The sequence below is a fragment of the Odocoileus virginianus genome, chromosome 5, assembly GCF_023699985.2.
Source record: "Odocoileus virginianus isolate 20LAN1187 ecotype Illinois chromosome 5, Ovbor_1.2, whole genome shotgun sequence".
In the NCBI taxonomy this organism is placed as follows: Eukaryota; Metazoa; Chordata; class Mammalia; order Artiodactyla; family Cervidae; genus Odocoileus; species Odocoileus virginianus.
Window position 1 is genome coordinate 59,983,439 of NC_069678.1, and position 22,605 is coordinate 60,006,043.

The 22,605-nt window shown below is 34.6% G+C and overlaps 1 protein-coding gene and 1 pseudogene across 1 annotated transcript in view; one reads left to right on the plus strand and one right to left on the minus strand.

The window, feature by feature from the left end:
• DNAI4 (dynein axonemal intermediate chain 4) overlaps positions 1-22,089 on the plus strand; it is a 100,946-nt gene extending 78,857 nt beyond the window's left edge. The window contains 8 exon segments of the mRNA XM_070467982.1: positions 534-620; positions 1,989-2,140; positions 3,789-3,946; positions 4,278-4,399; positions 8,326-8,424; positions 9,041-9,267; positions 11,257-11,413; positions 21,896-22,089. Of these exon segments, the coding sequence (XP_070324083.1) occupies positions 534-620; positions 1,989-2,140; positions 3,789-3,946; positions 4,278-4,399; positions 8,326-8,424; positions 9,041-9,267; positions 11,257-11,413; positions 21,896-21,943 (1,050 nt within the window). The 3' untranslated portion in view covers positions 21,944-22,089.
• LOC139035349 (small nucleolar RNA SNORA70) lies at positions 12,164-12,283 on the minus strand (annotated as a pseudogene).
• Positions 22,090-22,605: the final 516 nt, after the last annotated feature.

A 22,605-nucleotide genomic window follows, 5' to 3' on the forward strand; every position in this document is an offset into this window, starting at 1 on the left:
TCCTCTTTTTGTAAGGAACCCAATCCTATCGAATGAGGACCCTACACTCCTGGACTCATTTAACCTTAATAACCTCCTAAATGTGCTATTTCCAAATGTGATCACATATTTTTAGGGTTTAGGACTTCCACAAATGACTTTTAGGAGAGGAGACACAATTCAGTCCATAACACCTCACTTTAAATTTAAATGTCTTCTATTTTACATTTGAAAAAATTAGGTCATCCTTAAAAACCTATAGGAGATTATAATGTAATAATAGAATTTTTGAAGATTATCTCAATATGTAAAAGAGCTTGTTAGCAATTGGTTCTTTTTGAGTACTAGTTTTTCAGTCTGAAAATGTGATTATTGTTATGATTTTGCTTAGGAAGATGGAAATGAAGAGTGAAAATAGATGGCATATGGTGTTTTTTTTAACCTTAATTAAAATATCATCACTGTTTTTAACACAGCTCATTAATATACATCTTCATACATTTGCCAATATTTTTATGCTATCCTCTCTTAGTTTGAATTTTCCTGGTTTTCAGGACCTTTTGGCTGTTGGCTATGGACACTTTGGATTTAAGGAGCAAAAAAGAGGATTGGCCTGCTGCTGGTCAATAAAGAACCCCATGGTAACTTGAGCAGGAATAAGATCTATTTTTATTTAATTAAATGTTGACATAATTCTCATAAAGTAGTAGATAGTTGTATTTGATAATTAAGCAAAGTCAAGGAAGTTTTATCATGCAGGACTTTATTTTCTTTGGCTTAAATCTGTAACAATTAAATAATTAAAACTTATTCTGATACTTTATAGGATAAAGTAAATTCACTACTGTGTGCTGTTAGATCTGATGATCCAAGGCCGAACCATTATTGTATATCACTGCCTGTTATAAAGAAAAATATTTTGCAAATGCAAACTTTAAAAATAGTTTCATTTACTATTGGATTGTTTTTCCATATATGAAAAACTCATCACTTTATAAGATAGATTTCTGTTATCCTCAATAGATGTAAAATAGATTCATATAATATCTTACTGTTATGAATTTAAAAAAAAAATGAACAAGAATCAGTTATGTTTTTTGCTAAATAGCTCTAGTCAATCTGTCACTTACAGGTTTACCTTTAGTTCTTTTTTTTTGTTCCTTTGGTTTTTTTTGTTTGTTTGTTTTTATCGCACCATGCTGGATCTTAAGTATCCTGACCAGGGATCGAACCTGCATCCTTTGCAGTGGAAGCAGAGTTGACCACTGGACTGCCAGCGAAGTCCTTTTACCCTTAGTCTTACTTTACAACAGAAATGTAAAGTGGACTACTTTAAAAAGATCAGAAAGGCATACAAAAATAATTGGAATTCTTATAAATAACCCTCGTTTGTTAGGAAGCTGGGTTTATATAGCCTAAAAGAAAGGAAGAAGCAATTTTAAACATGTGGAAGGATTGACAGGATTCATCAACAGCAAGTTGTCTTCTTTTCCATGTAGGTTGTTAGAACCAAGAAAGGCTTTGAATTGGACATTCAAACAAAACAATAAAACTCTTGACAGAGTTGTAGAAAAGAGTAACTTGGAAAGTTTTAGAGCTTCTTCTATCCTTATTTAGAAATGATTAGATAATACAAGCATTAGAAACAGATACTGGGAGGTAGGAATATATGCAGGATAATTTATTTGGTGGCTGTTATTTGTATTTTCAAGAATGTAGACCTGTGATGGAAAATCCTATTGGAAGATTACCCCAAATGATAATTACTATAGAGCTACATGCTGTATTTTGCAAAATTACTGAGCTCTGAGGATTCATCAAAATAAAGGAAATGACTGATTGAGGTTTTGTTCTCATGTATACAGGAAGTTAGGAGTAACTGAATGCAGGTTAACTCTCCTCACATCCCCACTGCCATCAGCCTAGTCTTTAGTCACTATCATACCCTCCTGTACTGTGGTTTATAAAACCAAGTTTAAATTGTAATGTAATATATTTTTTTTATTCAGTGGCCAGAGCGTACTTATCAGAGTCCCTGTGGAGTTACTGCTGTGGATTTTTCAATCGGCTCACCTAACCTTTTAGCAGTTGGCTATCACAATGGCACTATTGCAATTTATAATGTACAGAACAACAGTAACCTTCCAGTTCTGGATAGTAGGTGAGAAAATCCAAGAATTAGATAAATATATAACATGTACTTTTTTGGGGGAGAAGAAAAAATTTATGTTATTTAGTTTTGAGTGAATGTTTATACTGTTATTGAGAGTGATACCATTATCTTTCAAACATTTGATAATTCCTCATAACATCTCTCCAGCTGGAATGCTCTGCTTTAACATCTCTTTATCATCTTTTCTGCCTGCTCACCAACAAACTTCTTTTGGTGTATGCTGCTGCTTTTTAAAAAGCTAAAATTTTTTCCAGCTTTATTGAGGTATAGTTGACAAATAAAAATTGAGTTTATTTAGGTTGTACAACATGATTAAGTGTACAATGTGATGATTTAATATATGTATACATTGTGAAATGATTAGTGGAATCAAATTAATTAATGCATCTATAATCTCACATATCTGGAGAAGGAAATGGCAATCCACTCCATTATTCTTCCTGGAAAATCCCAGGGACAGAGGAGCTTGGTCGGCCACAGTCTGTTTCATCACAAAGTGTCAGCCATGACTTAGTGACTAAACAACAACCACCTCACATAGTTACCATATTTTTTTGTGTGTGGTGAGAACACTTAAGATCTACTCTTTTAGCAAATTTCATGTATGCAGCATAGTGTTATTAACTGTAATCACCATGATGTACATTAGATTTCAAGAACTTTCATCTTATAAATGAAAGAAATAATTAATGTGATATATTGAGAAAATAAAAAAGTTTAAGGTGAAAGAGATCGAAAGATACCTCAAATTTTTATAATAAACCTGATACTAGTGGAGCAAAAATGAGGTTATATATTCATATTAGTGTTTGAATAAACTTCAGAACGACATGACTCAAGCGACTTAGCAGCAGCAGCAAACTTCAAAAGAACTGGAAATAGGCTTTAAATCACGTGTTTTTTAGGTTAATTTTGAAAATATTTGCATAGTTTTGTAAGTGTGAGCCTTGTGTTCATTTCCGGGCAGGAGATTTGTAACTTTTACCAAATAATCAAATATATCTAGATTTAAAAGTATTCAGCACTATTGCTTTGGAGGATTCACATAAAAAATCACGAGAGTCAGTACTAAGAACAAAGCAACCCATTAATCAGACCGGAAAGTAGTAATCTGAGAAGTGATTTTAATTTTTCATAAAAATTTTAAATCTCAGCCTTAGAGAGAATCAAGCCAGTGGACAATGCTGAAATATAAGAAGAAGGGTGAAGTAACTATTTATTCAAATAGGACTTAAATGACTTACTTATTTAAACTATGAGAAATATCCTTGGAAAAATGGAGATACTTATATTCAGTGTATCTAAATAAACTAAATTTACACAACTAGGAAAAAGTAAGTGAATAGAGTAAAAGGAGTAGATTCTTAAAAGAAAGAAATATTTGCTTTTATATTCCTTTTATGATAGCAATAAAATTTTCTTTTTTGTAAGAAATGAGAAAAATATCAGTGAATATTAGAAAAGTGGTTTTTTTTCCCCTGATTTTCAAAATATTTAAAGTTGAAGTCCAGTTCAGAACAATAAAAGCATCATTCTATAAGTAAGTCATGATGCTTTAGGGAGTTGTCCTTATCACTTAGTATTACAAGTCTTTTTAAAAATTATAATTTTCTACTAGTGATTTTCCTTGTTTTAGTGAATCACCTCAAAAACACTTGGGACCTGTATGGCAACTGCAGTGGATAGAACAAGATCGAGGGACAACAGGTGATGACAAAAGAGAAATACTAGTTTCTATATCAGCGGATGGAAGAATCTCTAAATGGGTTATACGGAAAGGACTGGACTGTCATGGTAAAAATAAATAAATACACTCACACACTCTCTCTCTCTCTCTCACACACCCACCCACCCACCTGCCCCCCCCCCCAAATTATCTTTCTCTTGTTATGTGCTGAATTAAAAATTCCTAGTGAACAATGTATAAAAGTTAGTAAATTTAGGTTTGACTAAATAAGAGAAAAACTGGGCTTGATCATTTTACTAAGCATCTAACTCTGGTATTTGCTTATTTTAACCTAATGACATGCAAAGAACGGCAGAACTCATTTTATTTGCAGAAGGGACATATTATATCTACAATACTTTTTCATGTGGTAGAAAGGTATCTATTTTTTCTTTAAAGATTTGATGCGCTTGAGGCGAACGACTGCTAGCACCAGCAAAAAAGGAGGGGAAAAGGAAAAGAAAGGTGAAGCTTTGATATCTCGACAGGCTCCTGGAATGTGTTTTGCTTTTCATCCCAAGGTAAATTATTTCAATACAACTTCTAATCATTGAAGTGTATTAAGGTATAAGACTAGGTCCTTCCCTGGCAGTCCAGTGGTTGAGATGTCACTGTCCAAGCCAGGAGGTGCAGATTCAGTCCCTGGTCAGGGGGCTAAGATCACACATGTCTCGTGGCCAAAAACAAAGACAAAAGGTTACCATGTTAATAAATATTGTGCCTGTAAGCAGAAAACTAACAAACTTAGGTATCAGCCTAAGGTGAAATGGCACTTTCCAGTTGGCTGTCCTTCATCTGCATTTTAGAGGAAAGGTCTGTATTTCTGAGCAACAATAAAAGGATTATCTACTCAACTGCTCATTTTAACTTGAATGCCCCACCTTGCCCCTCTTGGGTGCTCTCCTGCTCTATCATAGTGACAGAAACCAAATCCACTATATAGTCTTCCATATCTCACTGTGAGTGGTGACTCTCATGATTCTGGGGATTGGGAAGACCACTTCAGACTATGCCTATCAAGACCAAAATGAAATCAGAGGACTGTTAGTAAAGTTCTGCTTTTCTAATTCTTCTTGCCTGGAGGCCCTTTGGAATCAGAAAATTCAGCCACTGTGACTCTTACAAGAAAACATTCCCTATATATTTTCTATTACATGTAATATGATCATCTCTTTAGTGATACCATTATTGACCTACTTATGCAAACCAAAACTTGAGTTCTTATTCTATTCTACTCTATCACCCAGATGATATTTAGGTTTTATCATCCTACTTCTTTTAGTCCAAGCCTACTATTCATATAGTTCAGGCTTTTATTATTTTTCACTTTGATCACTGTGTATGTGGTCACTCAGTGTATCTAACTCTCTGTGACCCCATGGACTGTAGCCTGCTAGGCTCCTCTGTCCCTGGGGCTCCCCATGCAAGAACACTGGGGTGGGTAGCCAGTCCCTTCTCCAGGGGATCTTTCCTGACCCAGGGATGAAACCCTGGTCTCCTGTATTGCAAGCAGATTCTTTACCTCTGAGTCTTTATCGCTTCAGTCATATTCTCACTGCATTTATTCTCACATTCCTATAATCTGCTTGTCACCTTGACTCTAGAAGAGTGGTTCTCAGTGTGGGCAGGGAGGGGAGTACTTTCCACCAGGGGCATTTCACAATGTCTTCTTCAGATATTTTTGGTTGTTGCAGCTATGGGAGGTGGGATGTAGGGAGGAGAGTTATATCCAGTGGGCAGAGTCCAGGGATGCTGCTAAACACTCTACAATGCACAAGACAACCACCGCTCCTCTCCCCACACAAAGAATTCGCTGGCTCAAAACATCAGTATTGCTCCTCTGATTTCATCTTTGACTGATAAAGCATGTTATTTAGTCTCCAAATAGTCAAGGCTTTTCTAAGGATCTTTCTGTTGGTTTCTAATTCAATTCCATCATGATCAGAGAACAAACTTTTTATAAACTGAATCCTTTTGAATTTATTGAGATTTGTTTCAGAGCCTAGAATGTGATGTTTACTTGTAAATATTCCCTGTGCATTTGAGAAAAGTGTATATTCTGCTACTGTTGGGTGAAATGTTCTATGAATATCAATCAGGTTAAGTTGGTTGATGATATTGTTCAAGTTCACTATATCCTTCCTAATTTTCTGCCTGTTTCTTCCATGATTTATTGACAGAAAGGTATTGAAGTGTCTGACCATAATTGTGAATTTGTCTTTTCTCCCTTTGAAATTCTACCAATTTTTTCTTTATGTGTCTTGAAGCTTTAAGTACATAAGTGTTTAGAATTGTCATGTTCTCTTGATTAATCAATTCCCTTATTATACAATGACCTTATTTATAGCTGGTAACATTCTCTACTCTGAAATCTACTTAGTCTGACATTAATGTAGCCACTACACCTTTCTTTTAACTAATATTAGCACAGTTCATCATTTTACATTCTTTTACATTTAACCTATTTATGTCTTTATATTTAAAGTATGTTTCTTATAGGCAGCATATAGTTGAATTTTGCTTTTTTATCCAGTCCTAAAGTCTCTGATTTTTGTGATATTTACACAATTTACCTTTAGTTTGATTGTTGATTTAGTTTGGTTTGAGTCTGTCATCATTCTTGACTGATTTATGTTTAGGAAGAGGTGCGAAACATATGTGACCCCTTGGTCTGGAGGTAGGACTCTGAAGGGCGATCTCAGCTCCAAAGCAGTCTGTTGCTGCTACATCATAGTTTAGCTGAAATCTCTACCTGTTCCTGTTTCCCTCAAAGAGATTGTTTCTGAGAGAACTTCCCAATAAACCTCTTGCATGGAAATCTCAGCCTCAGGTTTACATACTGAGGAACCCAACTTTAGACAGTGACCTTGAGGAGCTCTAGAGAAAGACGTTTATCTGTGTACTGAGTTATTTCAGTCGTGTCCAGCTCTTTGTGACACTATGGACTGTAGCCCACCAGGCTCCTATGTCCACGGGATTCTCCAGGCAAGAATACTGGAGTGGTTTGCCATGCCATCCCCCAGGGGATTATCCCAACCCAGGGATTGAACCCATATCTCTTGTGTCTCCTGCATTGGCAGGCAGGTTCTTTACCACTGAGCCATCAGGGAAGCCCAGAGAAAGATGACCTACTTATAAATACTACTGAGATTATCACTGTTCATATATAAAAAAGGAATTAGATCCCTACCCCTTTATATGCAAAAACTTTTAGAAGAAAATATGGGAGAATATCTCTATGACTTAAAAGTAGGAACAGTTTCTTAAAGCACAAAACCCTAATTATGTAAAATATATAATACCAGCTACATTAAAATGAGAACTTTTATTTATTAAATGACACTAAGAGTTTGTAAAAAAAAAAATAAGCTGTATGCTGGGAGAAGATTTTTGCAACCTAATAATAGACAAAGCATATGTAATAGAATATATTAGGAACTTATTCAAATGAATATGAAAAAGAAAGATCATTAGTAAAATGGTCAAGAAATCTGAATGGAAGAGGAGATTCAATTGGCCAATAAACATAAAAATGTGCTCAACTTTGTTAATATCCACATAAATGAAACTTAAAACCATTCAGTGTAAGTTAATACCTAATAGAATGGCAAAATCTAAGATTTCTGATGTAACCAAGCTGTTGAAAAGAATGTGTGTCAAAAGGAACTTTTATATTCTGCTGAGTGTAAATTGATAATACTACTTTGGGGGGGGGGAATGGACTTTATTTTGTAATTTAAACTACATAGACCCCCATGATCTAGTAATTGCATTCTTAAGTACTGATGTATGCTAGAGCAATGTGTCTCAGATTTCAGGGAAATCTTGTTAAAATGATTCTGACTCAGCAGGTCTGGGGAAGGGCCTGACATTCTGCAGTTCTATAATACTACCAGGTGGTGCTGACTTGACATAGCTCCACATAGAGCCCTGACTTTCAGACTTTCTGACTATAACTTCAGTATAGAAAACACATTTTAAATCCCTATTTGGTAATACATCTGAGATGTCCGAGACTCCGTCTAGTTTAATCTCTCATTCTCAGCAAGAATCGTGTTATTGTTGTCATCTGTCTTCTCTCTGACTAATTCTAGTGAAATAATACTGTTTCCGCGGATTGTTAATTCTCTTGTCAGGTATCTCTAAATGTTAGAAAGTTTCTTCCTTATTTTAAGTGAATGTTTGTCCATGTAATTTCTAGATAGGGTACTAAGTTCTACACTCTATTTTAGCAAAGAAAAGAATCTGTATTTTCTTTGCACAGCCATCCTTCAGGGAGTTTAATTATTATAAAATCATGATCTAAGAAAAAGACAACAGTTGTCTACAAGATAGTATTTCTAGTTTTAGTTCTTGAACTTGTTTTAAGAAATCTTGAGTTCTGTCTTCTATTTAGCACATTTACTAATACATCACAAGTTAATGCATTTTGACTTTTTGTGTTTAGGACACAAATATCTATTTGGCTGGTACTGAAGAAGGTCATATTCACAAGTGTTCCTGTTCATATAACGAACAATATCTAGATACCTACAGAGGACATAAGGTTAGTTTTAATTACAGTAGGTATGGAAAATTTTATCTTATTATATTTCTGAAAAAAACAGTATCATTAGACACAGTATTTTTATGCAATAATTTATACCTTTGGATTTAAAAATACAAGCTTAAATTTGTATATAAAACACCCATAGTATGTGGGGCTTTTAATTTGGCTTCTAGATATCCTTGATTTCTTTTCATAAGTTATTAGGCCACAATTTTTGCTTCTAAAAGACTGCTGATTTAACATGCTGATCTCAAAGTAAAACTGTCTCTGGCATATATGTATTCCCTACATTTTTAAATGATAGTTCCTACCATGTTTTCTCCCTTATTTTTGTTTATTTTTCTTAATATTCCTAAATATTTTTAAATACTATAATATATGTTAATATTTAGTAAGTACAGTAGCAAATATATTTGTATGCTTCTGTATGTCATAATTTAGGGAAGAGATTCAACTTTGACCTAGTATTCATAGCTAAGATAATACTTACACAGTAATGTATGGTGTATAAAGCTTTTAGAAATCTGAGCATTTTAAGTTTGTTGGTCAAATTTAAAGTATAAGACATTAAATACTACTTACTATGTATTTTAATTTATTTTTCTAATCCTAGGGACCAGTGTATAAAATAGCATGGAACCCATTTTGCCATGATGTTTTCTTAAGCTGTTCTGCAGATTGGGGTGTTATTATATGGCAACATGAGAATCTCAAACCATTTTTGAGTTTTTATCCAACTACTTATGTTGTTTATGATATTGCCTGGTCTCCAAAATCATCCTACATATTTGCAGCTGCAAATGAGAGCAGAGTGGAGATTTGGGACCTTCACATCAGCACGTAAATATTAACATTTTTCTTGAAGATAATTGTAGATAATAAAAGTAGAAGATAATTGCAGTTCCATCTAAATGGTGCCTGGTGGTTTTGACATTGGTTAGAGAGAACTATAGTTACTTTAAAACAAGTAATAGTTCACTCTGTGGGAGTCTTTTGTGAATAAAGTGATGTGCCAGGATAATATATTAATTACCTATATTATATGTATTAATAGTTTTAAAATATTTGAATGAAATAGGTTACTCTATCTCCTCAATTTTAAAAAATATTTATTTATTTATTTGGCTGCATCAGGTGTTAGTTGTGGCATGTAAGATCTTTTAGTTGTGACATGCAAACTCTTAGTTGCGGTATGTGGGATCTAGTTCCCTGACCAAGGATTGAACCCAGATCCTCTGCATTGGGAGCGTGGAGTCTTAGCTACTGAAACACCACGGTAGTTCCTCATCAAATTTTTATAGACTGATATAGGATATCATAACTACCTTGAATTCTTTGTCATTGTCTGGTTTATGGAAGAATGCAGAGAGGCACTTTTCTAATTGTTCTTAACTGAAGACCTTTTTTATTAGTAAGATAAAGAAAGGGAGCAAAATAAGTATTTTTTTAATGATATTTACTTATTCTCTTACTTCATTTTAAAACATATTTGAAGAAACATGCATTTAATTAAAAATTTTTTAAGTGTTACATCAAAGTTATTAGAGGGCCATAGACCATCCTTTTTAGTATGAAAGTTTATACAGTGCTGAAATTGTTTTTAATGATTCTACTTCTTCAATCCTTATTTCAATATTAGAAAATATTGTAGACCTTTAGGCAAGTTATTAAGGAGGATAAGCATAGAAATACATTCTTGTTTGAAATAAATGATATAAAATTCAATGGGTTTATTAATAATCACAAATTTTTTCCTAGAGATTAATAGTTTAGTAACTTTAAAATTTTGTCACGACTTATTCTATAAAACAATTTGAACCAAAAACTCAAGGAGTACAACACAAAACAATTTATTTTTGAGTATGAGATGACTAACATAGAAAGTGGTTACTTATATGAGTGTCATCTCTGATTTTTTTTTTCCTAGTAAAATTGTAGTTACCAGGCAAAATTTCTTCAGAAGAGATATGCAAGTTACTGCTTCTTTTATAAGAATGTCAATGGATTGCTTTGGATGAGCAATAGTAGAGAAGGTTCTTGTTTAGAGAACCTTGGAACAAGGTTCTAAATCTTGTTCATATTCACTTCTGGTTCAGGGATTCATTTGGATCAAAACATCCTTCCCTTAAAAGACATTTATTATTTAACAAGTTGTACTAGGGATCCTCAGAGAAACTGAACCAATAAAATAGAGATGGTGGGAGGAAGGGAGAGAGAAAGAGACAGAGAGATTTAAAAATATTGGCTCATGTGATTGTGGGGCCTGGCAATTCCCAAGTTTGCTTGACAGGGTAGCAATCTGGACTTTCCATCAGGGGAGTCCATGTTTCAGTCTTGAGTGCAAAGGCAGTATAGAGGCAGAAATTTATTCTTCTTTGAGGACCTCAGTCTTTTCTTTTAAGGCTTTCAACAAATTAGATGAGGCCAACTCACTTTGTGGAGGATAATTTGCTTTATTCAAATTCTACTGATTTAAGTTAATCATATCATACCTTCACAGCAATGTGTAGACTGGTGTTTGACTAAACAACTGAAAACCACAGCCTAGCCAAGTTGATGCATAAAATTAATCATCACAGGAGTTTAAAGTATCAGTTCACATCTTAATTGTGAATACTTTAATTTATTTAGTTGAAATTAGTTGATTGAAAGAATGAAAGCTTTGATTGAATAAAAGGTGAGAAGTAGTTATTTTGCTTTTGGAAACACATAAAGACGCTTTTGGTTTTTGTTACATGAAATCACACATATCTCAGACTTTTCTTAGTCTGTATGTAAAGAAAACATATTAACAATAACTAAATTTACAAATATAGTATTTCATTACAGTTTGGACCCTCTGATTGTCCATGTTGCTAACCCTGGAATCAAGTTCACAACTGTTCTTTTTGCTAAGCAAACAGATTGCCTTCTGGTGGGAGATAGTGATGGACAAGTTGCTGTATATGAATTAAAAAATATGCCCACTACTTTGGACTCTAACAGGGTAAGACTTGAAAGTCAAAATCTTATGTCATTTTATGATTTTATTCAGCTATAGTTTTGCGTCATACAAGAGATTTACATTTCTCAAATATCTGAATTGTGGCACAGTGGAAAGATACATATAAGTCCCAAGAGTGGCATGGTGCCTAGTAGGCTTATTTTACTTGAGCCTCACAGTCTTTATCTGTTAAATGAAAATATTGTTCTTTATTTTTAAAAGTAAATAATGTTGTTGAGCAGAATAATTATAAATATTATATGAAATAATTTAAAACTGTCCCTAGTTTATGGTTGTGACTGTTCTCTGCAAATATTCAAAGACTTTTACAAGATATATTTTTATTTATTTATTTTTGTCAGAGAAGTAGAATTTATGGGTAAGCATGAGTAAGGAGGGGCAGCACCAAGGCTCTCATGAGTGCAGGACCCATTTGTCAGAAGGCCATGATTAGGGATATATTTGACCCTACAGCCATCTAGGATGAGCCGCTTTTCAACCATCATGTTTTCAAATTCACCTGCATCAAACTTAGTAAATCCCCACTTCTTGGAGATACAGATTGTCTGGTGGCCAGGGAACTTGAACTTGGCTCTGAGGAGGGCCTCAATCACAGGTTTATTGTTCTGCTGCTAGGTGTGGATGGCCATTGTGACTCTGGCCACTGTTCCCTGGGACTTTCCAAAGGCAACGCGCATACCTGTCTGGAGCCTAGACAGAACAGCATGCCAGTCATGAAGGTCCACTAGAAAGAGTTGTCTCCCCCGTCTCTTAGGGCAGCCTGTACAGGCCATAGCCAGGGAGGCTGCTGTTTGCAGCCGTTGCACACTGGGCCCCTCTGAGGAAGAGCGCAGTCAGCCTAAGTGGCTGCAAAAATAAATAATATTTTATTTTTAAATCTTTTTGGAAACAATATTTTTAGATGTTATCTACTATTCCTAAGGTTGCTATTTGTTTCTACTGGTTTGACATTATCCTCTTCCCTAACTCTGATCTTCAGATATCAAAGCTTTGTTCTAAAACTTTGATAAGTAAATCAGCATCACTAGATGCCCACTATTTTTAATATTATATATTTATTTTTTTGCTTATTTGTTGTTTAAAAGTTTTTTAAATTGAAGTAAAGTTGATTTATAGTGTTAAATCACATAGAGATTTGGTGTTTTTATATACTATACTTAATTTAAAATTATTATAAAATATTGGGTATATTCCCTGTGCTATACATTATATCCTTGTATCTTATTTATTTTATACCTAGTAATTTATACCTCGTAATCCCCTTCCCTTATCTTGCTACCCTCTCCTCCCCTCCCCCACTGGTAACCACTAATTTGTTCTCTGTATCTGTGAGTCTTGTTTCTATTTTGTTACATTAATTCGTTCATCTTATTTTTTAGATTCCACATATATGTGAAAACATATAGTATTTATCTTTCTCTGACTGACTTCACTAAGCATGCTGCTAAGCATAATACCCTCCAAATCCATCCATGTTGTTGCAAATGGCAGAATTTCATTTTCTTAAAATTCCTGGGTAATATTCCACTATATATATATATATATACACACACACACACACACACATATATATACACACTATATAGATGTCCATTATTTTCAAGATGGCTTTTCAGTATTTTTCTGTTTATGTTTAGATTTCTAGTTTAAGGAATGATCTGGTAAATATTACCATGAATATATTAACATGTTAACAATATTAAAAATATACATGAATCAATAAGAAAAAACACTAAGACTCCAATAGAAGGGTGAGTAAGGTCAGGAATAGTTCATTCACAAAATATGGCTGGTAAATATATTTTAAAATTTAACTTCATTAACAAAAAATATTTCATTAAGTTAAATGAAAAGCATTCATTTTATAAAATTCTCATATATCAGATTAACAAAAATTCTTTTAATTGGCCTACTTATTCAGTTCAGTTCAGTTCAGTTCAGTTGCTCAGTCATGTCCGACTCTTTGCGACCCCATGAATCGCAGCACGCCAGGCCTTCCTGTCCATCACCAACTCCCAGAGTTTACTCAAACTCATGCCCATCGAGTCGGTGATGCCATCCAGCCATCTCATCCTCTGTTGTCCCCTTCTCCTCCTGCCCCCAATCCCTCCTAGCATCAGGGTCTTTTCCAATGAGTCAACTCTTTGCATGAGGTGGCCAAAGTATTGGAGTTTCAGCTTCAGCATCAGTCCTTCCAGTGAACACCCAGGACTGATCCTTCAGGATGGACTGCTTGGATCTCCTTGCAGTCCAAGGGACTCTCAAGAGTCTTCTCCAATACCACAGTTCAATAGCATCAATTTTTCAGCACTCAGCTTTCTTCACAGTCCAACTCTCACATCCATACATGACCACTGGCCTACTTATTACTGACAGACATTTGGTAAGATAGGTCCTTTCTTATACCGACAGTTGAAATAAAAGTTAGTGTCAGTTCTTTGGGAGCAATTTGGCAATCTGAACCGGAATTGTTGACTTTTGGAACTCTGTCTTACAGAAATATTCATAAAGGCAATCTAAGAAATTATGTTTTGTGATAGGATGAGACAAAAGAGAAAAGGAAAGAAAAAAAGGAAAAGGAACCAATCTAAATATCCAACCAGAGGGAAATATGACTAAGCAAGTCAGAAGTGCTGATTAGATTTGGGTTACATGTAAGAGATGGAGTTTTGCCCCAGCCATATGGACTATGTTTGTTAAACAAACAAACAAATAGAAAATACTTACATACATACTGGCTTGCTTGGGACTTTGTACACGGTTTGGTTCTCTACCCACTTCAACTCTTTGCTCAAATGTCAATTTCTTAGTGAAGTCTTCCCTGGCCACCTTATTTAAAATTGCAGCCTCTACCCTCCCCCACACTCCCTGTTCAATACTCCTCCATGACTAATGTTCTTAATAACACTTATCTTTGTTATCTTTGTGAGTGTGTGTGTGTGTGTGTGTGTTTGCATGCACGTGTGCACATGCGCTCAGTCACTCAGTGGTGATGTCCTGCTCTTTGACACCCCAGGGACTGTAGACCGAAAGGCTCCTCTGTGTATGGGATTTCCCAGGGAAGAATACTGGAGTTTTGATTGATTTATTTTGTTAATTGCCCATCTCCCACAGCTAGATTATAAGCTTTACATAAACATTGAATTTGTCTCTATTGTTCTGGCTATGTCCCTATGGCTTAGTACAGTGTCTGGCTTATAGTAGTTATCAATAAGTGTTTTTTTTAATAAATATGCATTGAAAAGCTAGAGAAAAAAATCACATATTAGAAGCATTGTTTCTTAGAGGTAGGATCATAAGTGAATTTTAGTCTTATACTTATCTGTTTTATAAGTCATTATAGTACACCGAGTAATTGTTTAAATGCATTGGTCTCCTTACAAAATAGTTTTAGTGTGCTCTGAGGAATGCATCTCTAATGCCTTATTTTTTCCATGATATAAACTATTTTAATATTTTCATTTTCTCACACATTCACTGAGTATAAGACATTTTAACAGGATGGGGATGTTTGTGCTTATAGTGAACCTTGGTTAAGATATACAGCTCAACAGCCAAAAGAAATTAAAAGAGAATTCTACTCTTTATTTAAGTATTTCAAAGAAACATTAAAATGAATCCAAATATATAGTTCATAGTATTCCTTTTGCTTCTTCCACCCATAGCTCTCAAATCTTAAATATAAACTCAAGGCCTGAATCCATCATTTTTTGTTTCTGTAATTCTTTCAGTGCTAAGAACTTGTCCACAAGCTCTGAACTGGGGGCAGTGGGGAAGGGGGTCTTGAATTTTTTCAAAATTTTTATTAGTATTTGTTGGTGTAGTGGTTGGAGGGAAATCTGTAAGCATTAGCATGTTGATTCTTTTCATCGCATATATTTTTATCTAGTACCTATCAAATGCTACAATGATTTGTCAATATAAATTATAATATTTTGTATACATGTCTTTCTTACTAATTTGAGCTGTTTGAAATTTGTATATTCAAGTATCTAGCATAGCACCACATAATAGACATTGAGCAAATGTTGAATAGATGTGTGAATGAACAAACCTACAGAAAAAGGCATATGGTTTCTAAGAAAGAAACAACATATGCTTAAGAAACACAATCGGGTCATAAAGAACAAAATAAGAAACTCCTATAGAGTTGGACACGACTGAAGTGACTTAGCAGCATAGGAACAAAGAGCAGGAAAATAGTTGACTTTTGAAAGGAGAATAGGAAGAAGAAAAAGGAAAAAATAAGAATGCGTTGGGGAAGGGTTTCACACAGGAGACTGAATTTCAACAATGTTTTGGAGGATCAGGATTTTTCCTGTAGACAAGAGAGTAGAACGTTATTCCAGACTGAGAGAAAGGCTTGAACAAAAATATCGAATTGAAGAGGTCCCTGGCGTGCTGCACTCCATGAGGTTGCAAGGAGTTGGACAGGACTGAGCGACTGAACTGAACTGAACTTGGCATTTTAAAGACATCACGAGTAGACTTTTTGACTGGTAAAGAGATCGCTTGAAAAAAGAGCAACAAAAGGACCAGTTAGGCCATTTAGGACCAGAAAATGTATGACTGCCAAGATGAGGAATTTGATCTTTGTTACATAGGTTATCAGGGCTTCCCTGATAGCTCAGTTGGTAAAGAATCCACCTGCAATGTAGGGGACCGTGGTCTGATTCCGGTTCACTTCCTGGATCGGGAAGATCTGCTGGAGGAGGGATAGGCTACCCACTCCAGTATCCTTGGGCTTTCCTTGTGGCTCAGCTGATAGAGAATTCACCTGCAATGCCAGACACCTGGGTTTGATCCCTGGGTTGGGAAGATCCCCTGGAGAAGGGAAAGGCTACCCACTCCAGTATTCTGGCCTGGAGAATTCCATGAACTGTATAGTCCATGGGATGAGAAAGAGTCTGACAGGACTGAGCGACTTTCACTTTCATACAGATTACTAAAAGCTACTTAAGGTTTACAATTCCAGAAGTGACAAAGGGGGAAAAAATTAAATCCCCATCTCACATTTTGTATAATAGTGAATGGCAAATGGATTGAAGACTATGGTGGAAAATAAACAAACTCCTAAAAGAAACTGTAGGATAATGTGTTAATAATTTAAAGTCAGGATAGATTTTTTAAAAATGACCACCCCAAATCTCCTAACTTTTTTTCAAATTTTTTCCTTTTCTTTATTTGTAAAATAGGTATAATATTGGCACTAGAATCAAAGGTTGTTAGAAAGAAGGTAAACGTTTCAGTTTGGAAGGTGAGAATGGTTAAAAAAAAAAAAAAAATGGAAAGGATGGCCTTTTAGGTACCCTGGTGTTTCTAATTCAATTTTAAGTTGCTTTAGTATTTGTAAGGCAGACTTGTTCCATCCACTTTCTTAAACGTTTAATAAAGTCTGCTACACAGGAAAAAAAAGAATGAGTTAATATGTGTAAAGTGGTTAGAACTGTTACTGGCATATAGGAAACTCCCTATAAATCTCAATTATTTTTTGTATGATTATTTTGTCAAAATTCATATTTTCTGTCCAGGATTTAATATTCCAAGTTAAAAACAACAGACTGGAAGAAGAAATTTCCAAGATATATGAAAGACATTTAATATCCAGTGTATGTAAAAACGCCTACAAGACAATAAGAATGATTCAATTTTTTAAATGGGCAACGTATAAAATATTAACTCAGAGCAGAGGAAACTAAATTATCAAATAAACTTGTAAAGCAACATTCATTCTCATGAATATTGAGGAAATGTGCAATTAAAATTTTACAAGATGCCAGTTCATATTGATCAGATTTACCAAAATTAAAATATTAGTTAATATCAAGCATTAGCAGAGTTGTAGGGAACTAGGAATTCTTATGCAGGGATCATGGGAATATGAATTAGAAATTGCTCTTTGGAAAGCAATTCAATAAAACTGAAATTTCAGATATCATGTAAGCCAGTGATACCATGAGATTCTCTTGCACATGTGTACTAAGGGATATATAGAAGGTGGCAATATGAGGGTTTTTTTTTTAATGTTTCTTTCAGACAGAGACGATAACTCAGTTCAGGTTCACTTAAAACATTCACATTACAAAATTTAAAAAAAACTTAGTTCACCTTAAACTCTTAGATTATATATTTTATTATTCTAAGTCTAGGAAACTTTAATAAATACTTTTAAGTGAGTTTTTGTAACAATTAAATTTCTTTGAATCTTTTAAATTGTGTTTATAAATTTAATATATTAGATTTTAAATACTTCAATTGTCTTAGGACAAACAAATCTCAGATACTTAAGGAATTCCTATTAGCTTAATAAGTTTAAAATATTGAATATGCTGAATCTTAAATTTTCCTAAATGTTCCAATGCTTGTTACAAATTAATAATATTTCAATCTATGATTACAAATTTAAATCAATTACCTAATTACGTTATAGGTAATTTTCATTAGAATCATAAATTTATTTGTTAGATAATCAAATATGACAAATTATTTTATATATAATGAATATTTAAAATACCAAGCATGTATAAATGCTTTAATACAAAAATATTATAATTACCTGTTTGATTTGCTGCATTATTTCTATACTCAGTCTTTATTCTTCTCAGGGCAAACATGTTTTCCCAATAAAGAAATGAGTGAAACATCCCAAGTAGTTTGGAGATTATTTTCTCAACTGTCCTGGATGCATATTGATAGTAGATGTTCAAGAGCATTTTCCCGACTATCCTTGGCTGCCAGGCTGAGCCCTATTTCAGTTGTTTTGTCAACACCCTCCATATGCAGGTGTCTCAAAGCCCATTCTCTTCAAGTCTGGTTACATATTATCTTCATATCACGTATTTTCTTGGAAGTCTGCAACTCTGAATGTGTTGCTGCCTCTTGATTCATTTCAATTCATTTATTGACTGTGTCATTAATTCTAAATTGCAACAGTTTTCCTATCTTGTAGAACTAGAATTGTTCTAGATGTTTAAATGACATCTGTTTGGATTCTGTATATCTCCTAGGGCTTTGTTTAGTTCCTTGGTAGTGGTCTGAAAGACGTGCTAATGAGAAAAGAACGCTCATAACAGCCTTGTTTCTATACTGATAAATTGGAAACAATCTAAATGATCATCAGTGGGATATTGGATAAATAAAATGTGGCATAATCACATAAATGACTACAATAAAGAAGTTTGATATATATTTCAATATGTCAATTTGACAAATTTTGAACAAATCTTAAAATGCATGGTGTTGCATGACAAAAGCAAATTGTCAGAAGGTAAATACAATATGTTATGATTTATGTAATATTATTTAGATACACAACTCAAAATTAAGTCCTTTACTTGTTATATTTATAGTTAGTAAAAGAAAATAATATAGATTAGAATGTGAAATAAAATTTTCATTTTTGTGTTTTGATTTTGACATCTTTTATTTTGAGCAGTATACTCTGTAAGCAGAAGGCTAAGCTCAGAGAGTCTGATTGTTTTCAAAAAACAAGTGTGTGTGGTGGGGAGAGGGGCAGTGTATGTGAATGATTTCAATGCTGGTGAGCAAAAGTTTTCTTTTAACAAATATGTTACATACATTAGTAAATAAATACAGTTTCCTAATACAAATAAGTTTTCATTCTTTTTGGCCATTGAATTTTAAAGGTTCAGGGGGTTATATTTCTGAAAGATTAAACAAAAAATCATTAATCAGATTTTTTGTTAATTATAACTGACCACAAGCTTAACTGGTACACTTCCTTCTTAGCTTTTCAGCGAAGAATTGTAATCATAATAGTAATTTAAAGTCTCAAAATAATTAATGTTAAACCATTATTTCCCATAAAGATGTCTTACCATGTAAAGTTATGACCTACAATTTCTCTGTTAATTTTAACCAAGAGTTAATCAAAATTTTGCTAGTCATATGGTTTCACCATACAGGAAATATGTACACCAAATTTATGATAAAAGCTGCCTCTGGAAAATGAAAGGTGAGGAAAGAATAGAATTGGAGAGGGGTACAAAGAGAACTTCATCAGTAAAGTTGTATTTATTTTACTAAAAAATATTCAAGGCAAAGATTACATTTGTTGATTTAGGGTAAATATGTAGTTCACAAAGGCCAAGTACCAGACAGCCCATGCATCGAATGTACTGGAACAGGGTTCATTGAGAGAAACCCATGTAGAAAGGATCAATAGCAACTTTAGGACCACAACACCTGCTCATCTTCTCTTGCCCATCACTTTTTCTGACCTTGCACAGAGGGAGAAAGGGCTGTGGAGGTTTTAAGTGACATAATTTCTGAAACTCTGGACCCTCCCAGTGTGACCAAGGGTCAGAATATCATTGTCATAGGACATGGAGGGACATTGGTTCTAGCCCTATCCTACCGATTCAGGACTCATGTTTATGGTGGTGCATCAGCCTTGTGCCTGATATGAACAGGAGGTTGGGGTCCAAACCTTGCAGTTACAAGTTTATGATGTAGCTGGATGTTGACAGGACATACCACCACATTAGCATTTATTGTTGTTTGAAGCACCAGCTCCTCTCTTGGTGCCCTGGGGCTTGGTTGCTGGGGGCCTAAGTCTTTCGTTGAACAGAATTATGGCTTAGCACTTGGCAGAAGTCAATTTCAGTGGCATGAACCAACTCCTTTTCTGGAGGCAGCCTGTAGAGAATCACTCCTATATACTGTTTCTACTCTTATGTTTTAGTATACTAATGCTTGCATCTTTTCCTTCATACTTTTGAATGTACATTTTTTCCCCCAAATTAAGAGAAAAAAAGAGAAGTGAAATCTTCAAAAATACAAACACATTCACATACATACACACACTGTGTATGTATATATGTATGTGTGTGTGTGTGTGTGTGTGTGTATGTATATATATAAATTAATGCTGAGAGACATTGAAGGCAGAAAAGATAGACCATTCATTCAATAAATATTTACTGAGCATGTGTTATGTGACAGGGTCTATTTTAGGCACTAAAATAAAACTGAACAAGCTATAGTAATGATCTACTAATCTACCCAAGTGAGAGACTGAACTAGATCTAGGTAGGTTTGAGCATCCCTCCCACCCCCCATCTTACCCCTCACAGAGCCCCAAGCTGAGCTCCCTGTGTTATACAACAGCTTTCCACTAGCTATCTATTTTATACATGATATTGTGTATAGAGTGTGATAGTCAAGTGTATGAAAGCCACTCAGTCATGTCGACTCTTTGCGACCCCACAGACTATACAGTCCGTGGAATTCTCCAGGCCAAAATACTGGAGTGGGTAGCCTTTCTCTTCTCCAGGGGATCTTCCCGACCCAGGGATAGAACCCAGGTCTCCCTCATTGCAGACAGACTCTTTACCAGCTGAGCCACAATGGTGTGTATATATTGTGGACTTCCCTTGCGGCTCAATGGTAAAGAACAACTGCCAGTGCAAGAGATATAAGAGACCTGGGTTCGATCTCTGGGTCAGGAAGATCCCCTGGAGAAGGGGATGGCAACCCACTCCAGTATTCTTGCCTGGAGAATCCCATGGACAGACGAACCTGGAAGGCTACAGCCCGTGGGATCACAAGGAGTCAGACACTACTGAAGTGGCTTAGTATGCAGGCGTGCACAGCGTGCATGCATTGTGTACAGTGCTACTCTCTGCTTGTCCCACCCTCTCCAGTTTAGCAATTGATTTGGTGTGTCGGAGGTTAAAAGGATAGGGAGGTGCCGAAGAGAGTATAGTATAAGCTAAAAGATAGGAACTGACTTACATAACATTATCTATGGTGCTTATAACTCTGCAGTTTATCAAACACTTTCAACTACATTAGCTCAATCATCTCTTACAACAGTCTTTGGAACTGGATGTTAATATTTTCAATATGCATTTAAAGAAACTAAGATTCCCAGATATCAGTGATTTCCTCAAGATCAACTTTTCTATGTGATAGAGAAAATCCTAGCCTTCTCTTCCAATTCCCATCTTTTTACTGTGTCTTTCCTGAAAACTCACCTCCCGTCTTTGGTTTCATTTACCCCTTTGATACAAAGATCATTTTTATTAAATGAAATACCAGTCCACACAGAAATTCAGACGTTTTACTCTCTCTGATGAAACACTACAGATCAACAAAGAGCTTAAGGTAGGTTTAAGACTAAAAGTGATTTTACAGATGAAAAAACTGAGGATTAAGCATTAAAGCTAAACAGGAGCTGCCAAAATTGTCCCTTTACTGAATCCTTATAAAATTGTTTATCAAACTTCATTAAGAGAGCCTCTCAAAGGAAAGAGCAATTCATACTAGGAAGTAAAATGTTACTATTTAAACTTAACTTGGTTTGTTTCCTTTTATAGTCCTATTGGATGCTCTTTATATGTGTATCACTAGCTTATAAATTTTAAATGGCATTTTAAACACTACTTTACCTCTAATTTGTATTTTATTGCCTTTTAATTGTGTAACTTTTTTTCTTTTCAGGGAGACGTAATAGTGACTTTGCTTGGGCCCAAGTCAAGTCAAGCATAATTCATCATCAGTAGTAGAACAATGTTTAATAACCAGCAGTCTGGTTTGTATGAAGTAGGCTGGGATTTTGATTATAGAAAACACTACTTGATGTATAACTTCCATCTAAATTTAATATAAATTTATGAACTTTTACTTCAGATAAATGTGATTAGTTTTATTATTTGAGCTGACTGTAAGGGTTTCATTGTATTTTTCTTAATTTTTGAAATTTATTTCTATTCTTTTTCTTTGTCATATTCCAAGTACATTATAAGTACAGATATGTACTTGTGAAATATCCAAATAGGTTAGAAATTGTTATTCCTTTAGAAGCAAAGCTTATGAAGTATTAGGATTACTTTAAACACAATCTTTATTAAGACAAAAGGTCCATACACTTTTAAATTTCTGCTTTACGAGCTCTGTTTTCCAGTGTTTATAAATTATGCAGCTGTTAGCATTATAAGAATATTGGATATTCATATCCAATTTTAAATAAGAACTTTATATTCTTAGATCTGAGAGGTATAGCTATAGAACTGAGTTAGACTATTTGACTAGCAAAAGACATGACAGCCAATGTCAGAATTGCATTGTTTGGCCAGCAGGCATCACACTCCCAATTCAGAAATAAGAACTAGCCTGGGACACATCAGGGTGTTCTTCTCTGCATCCTTCAG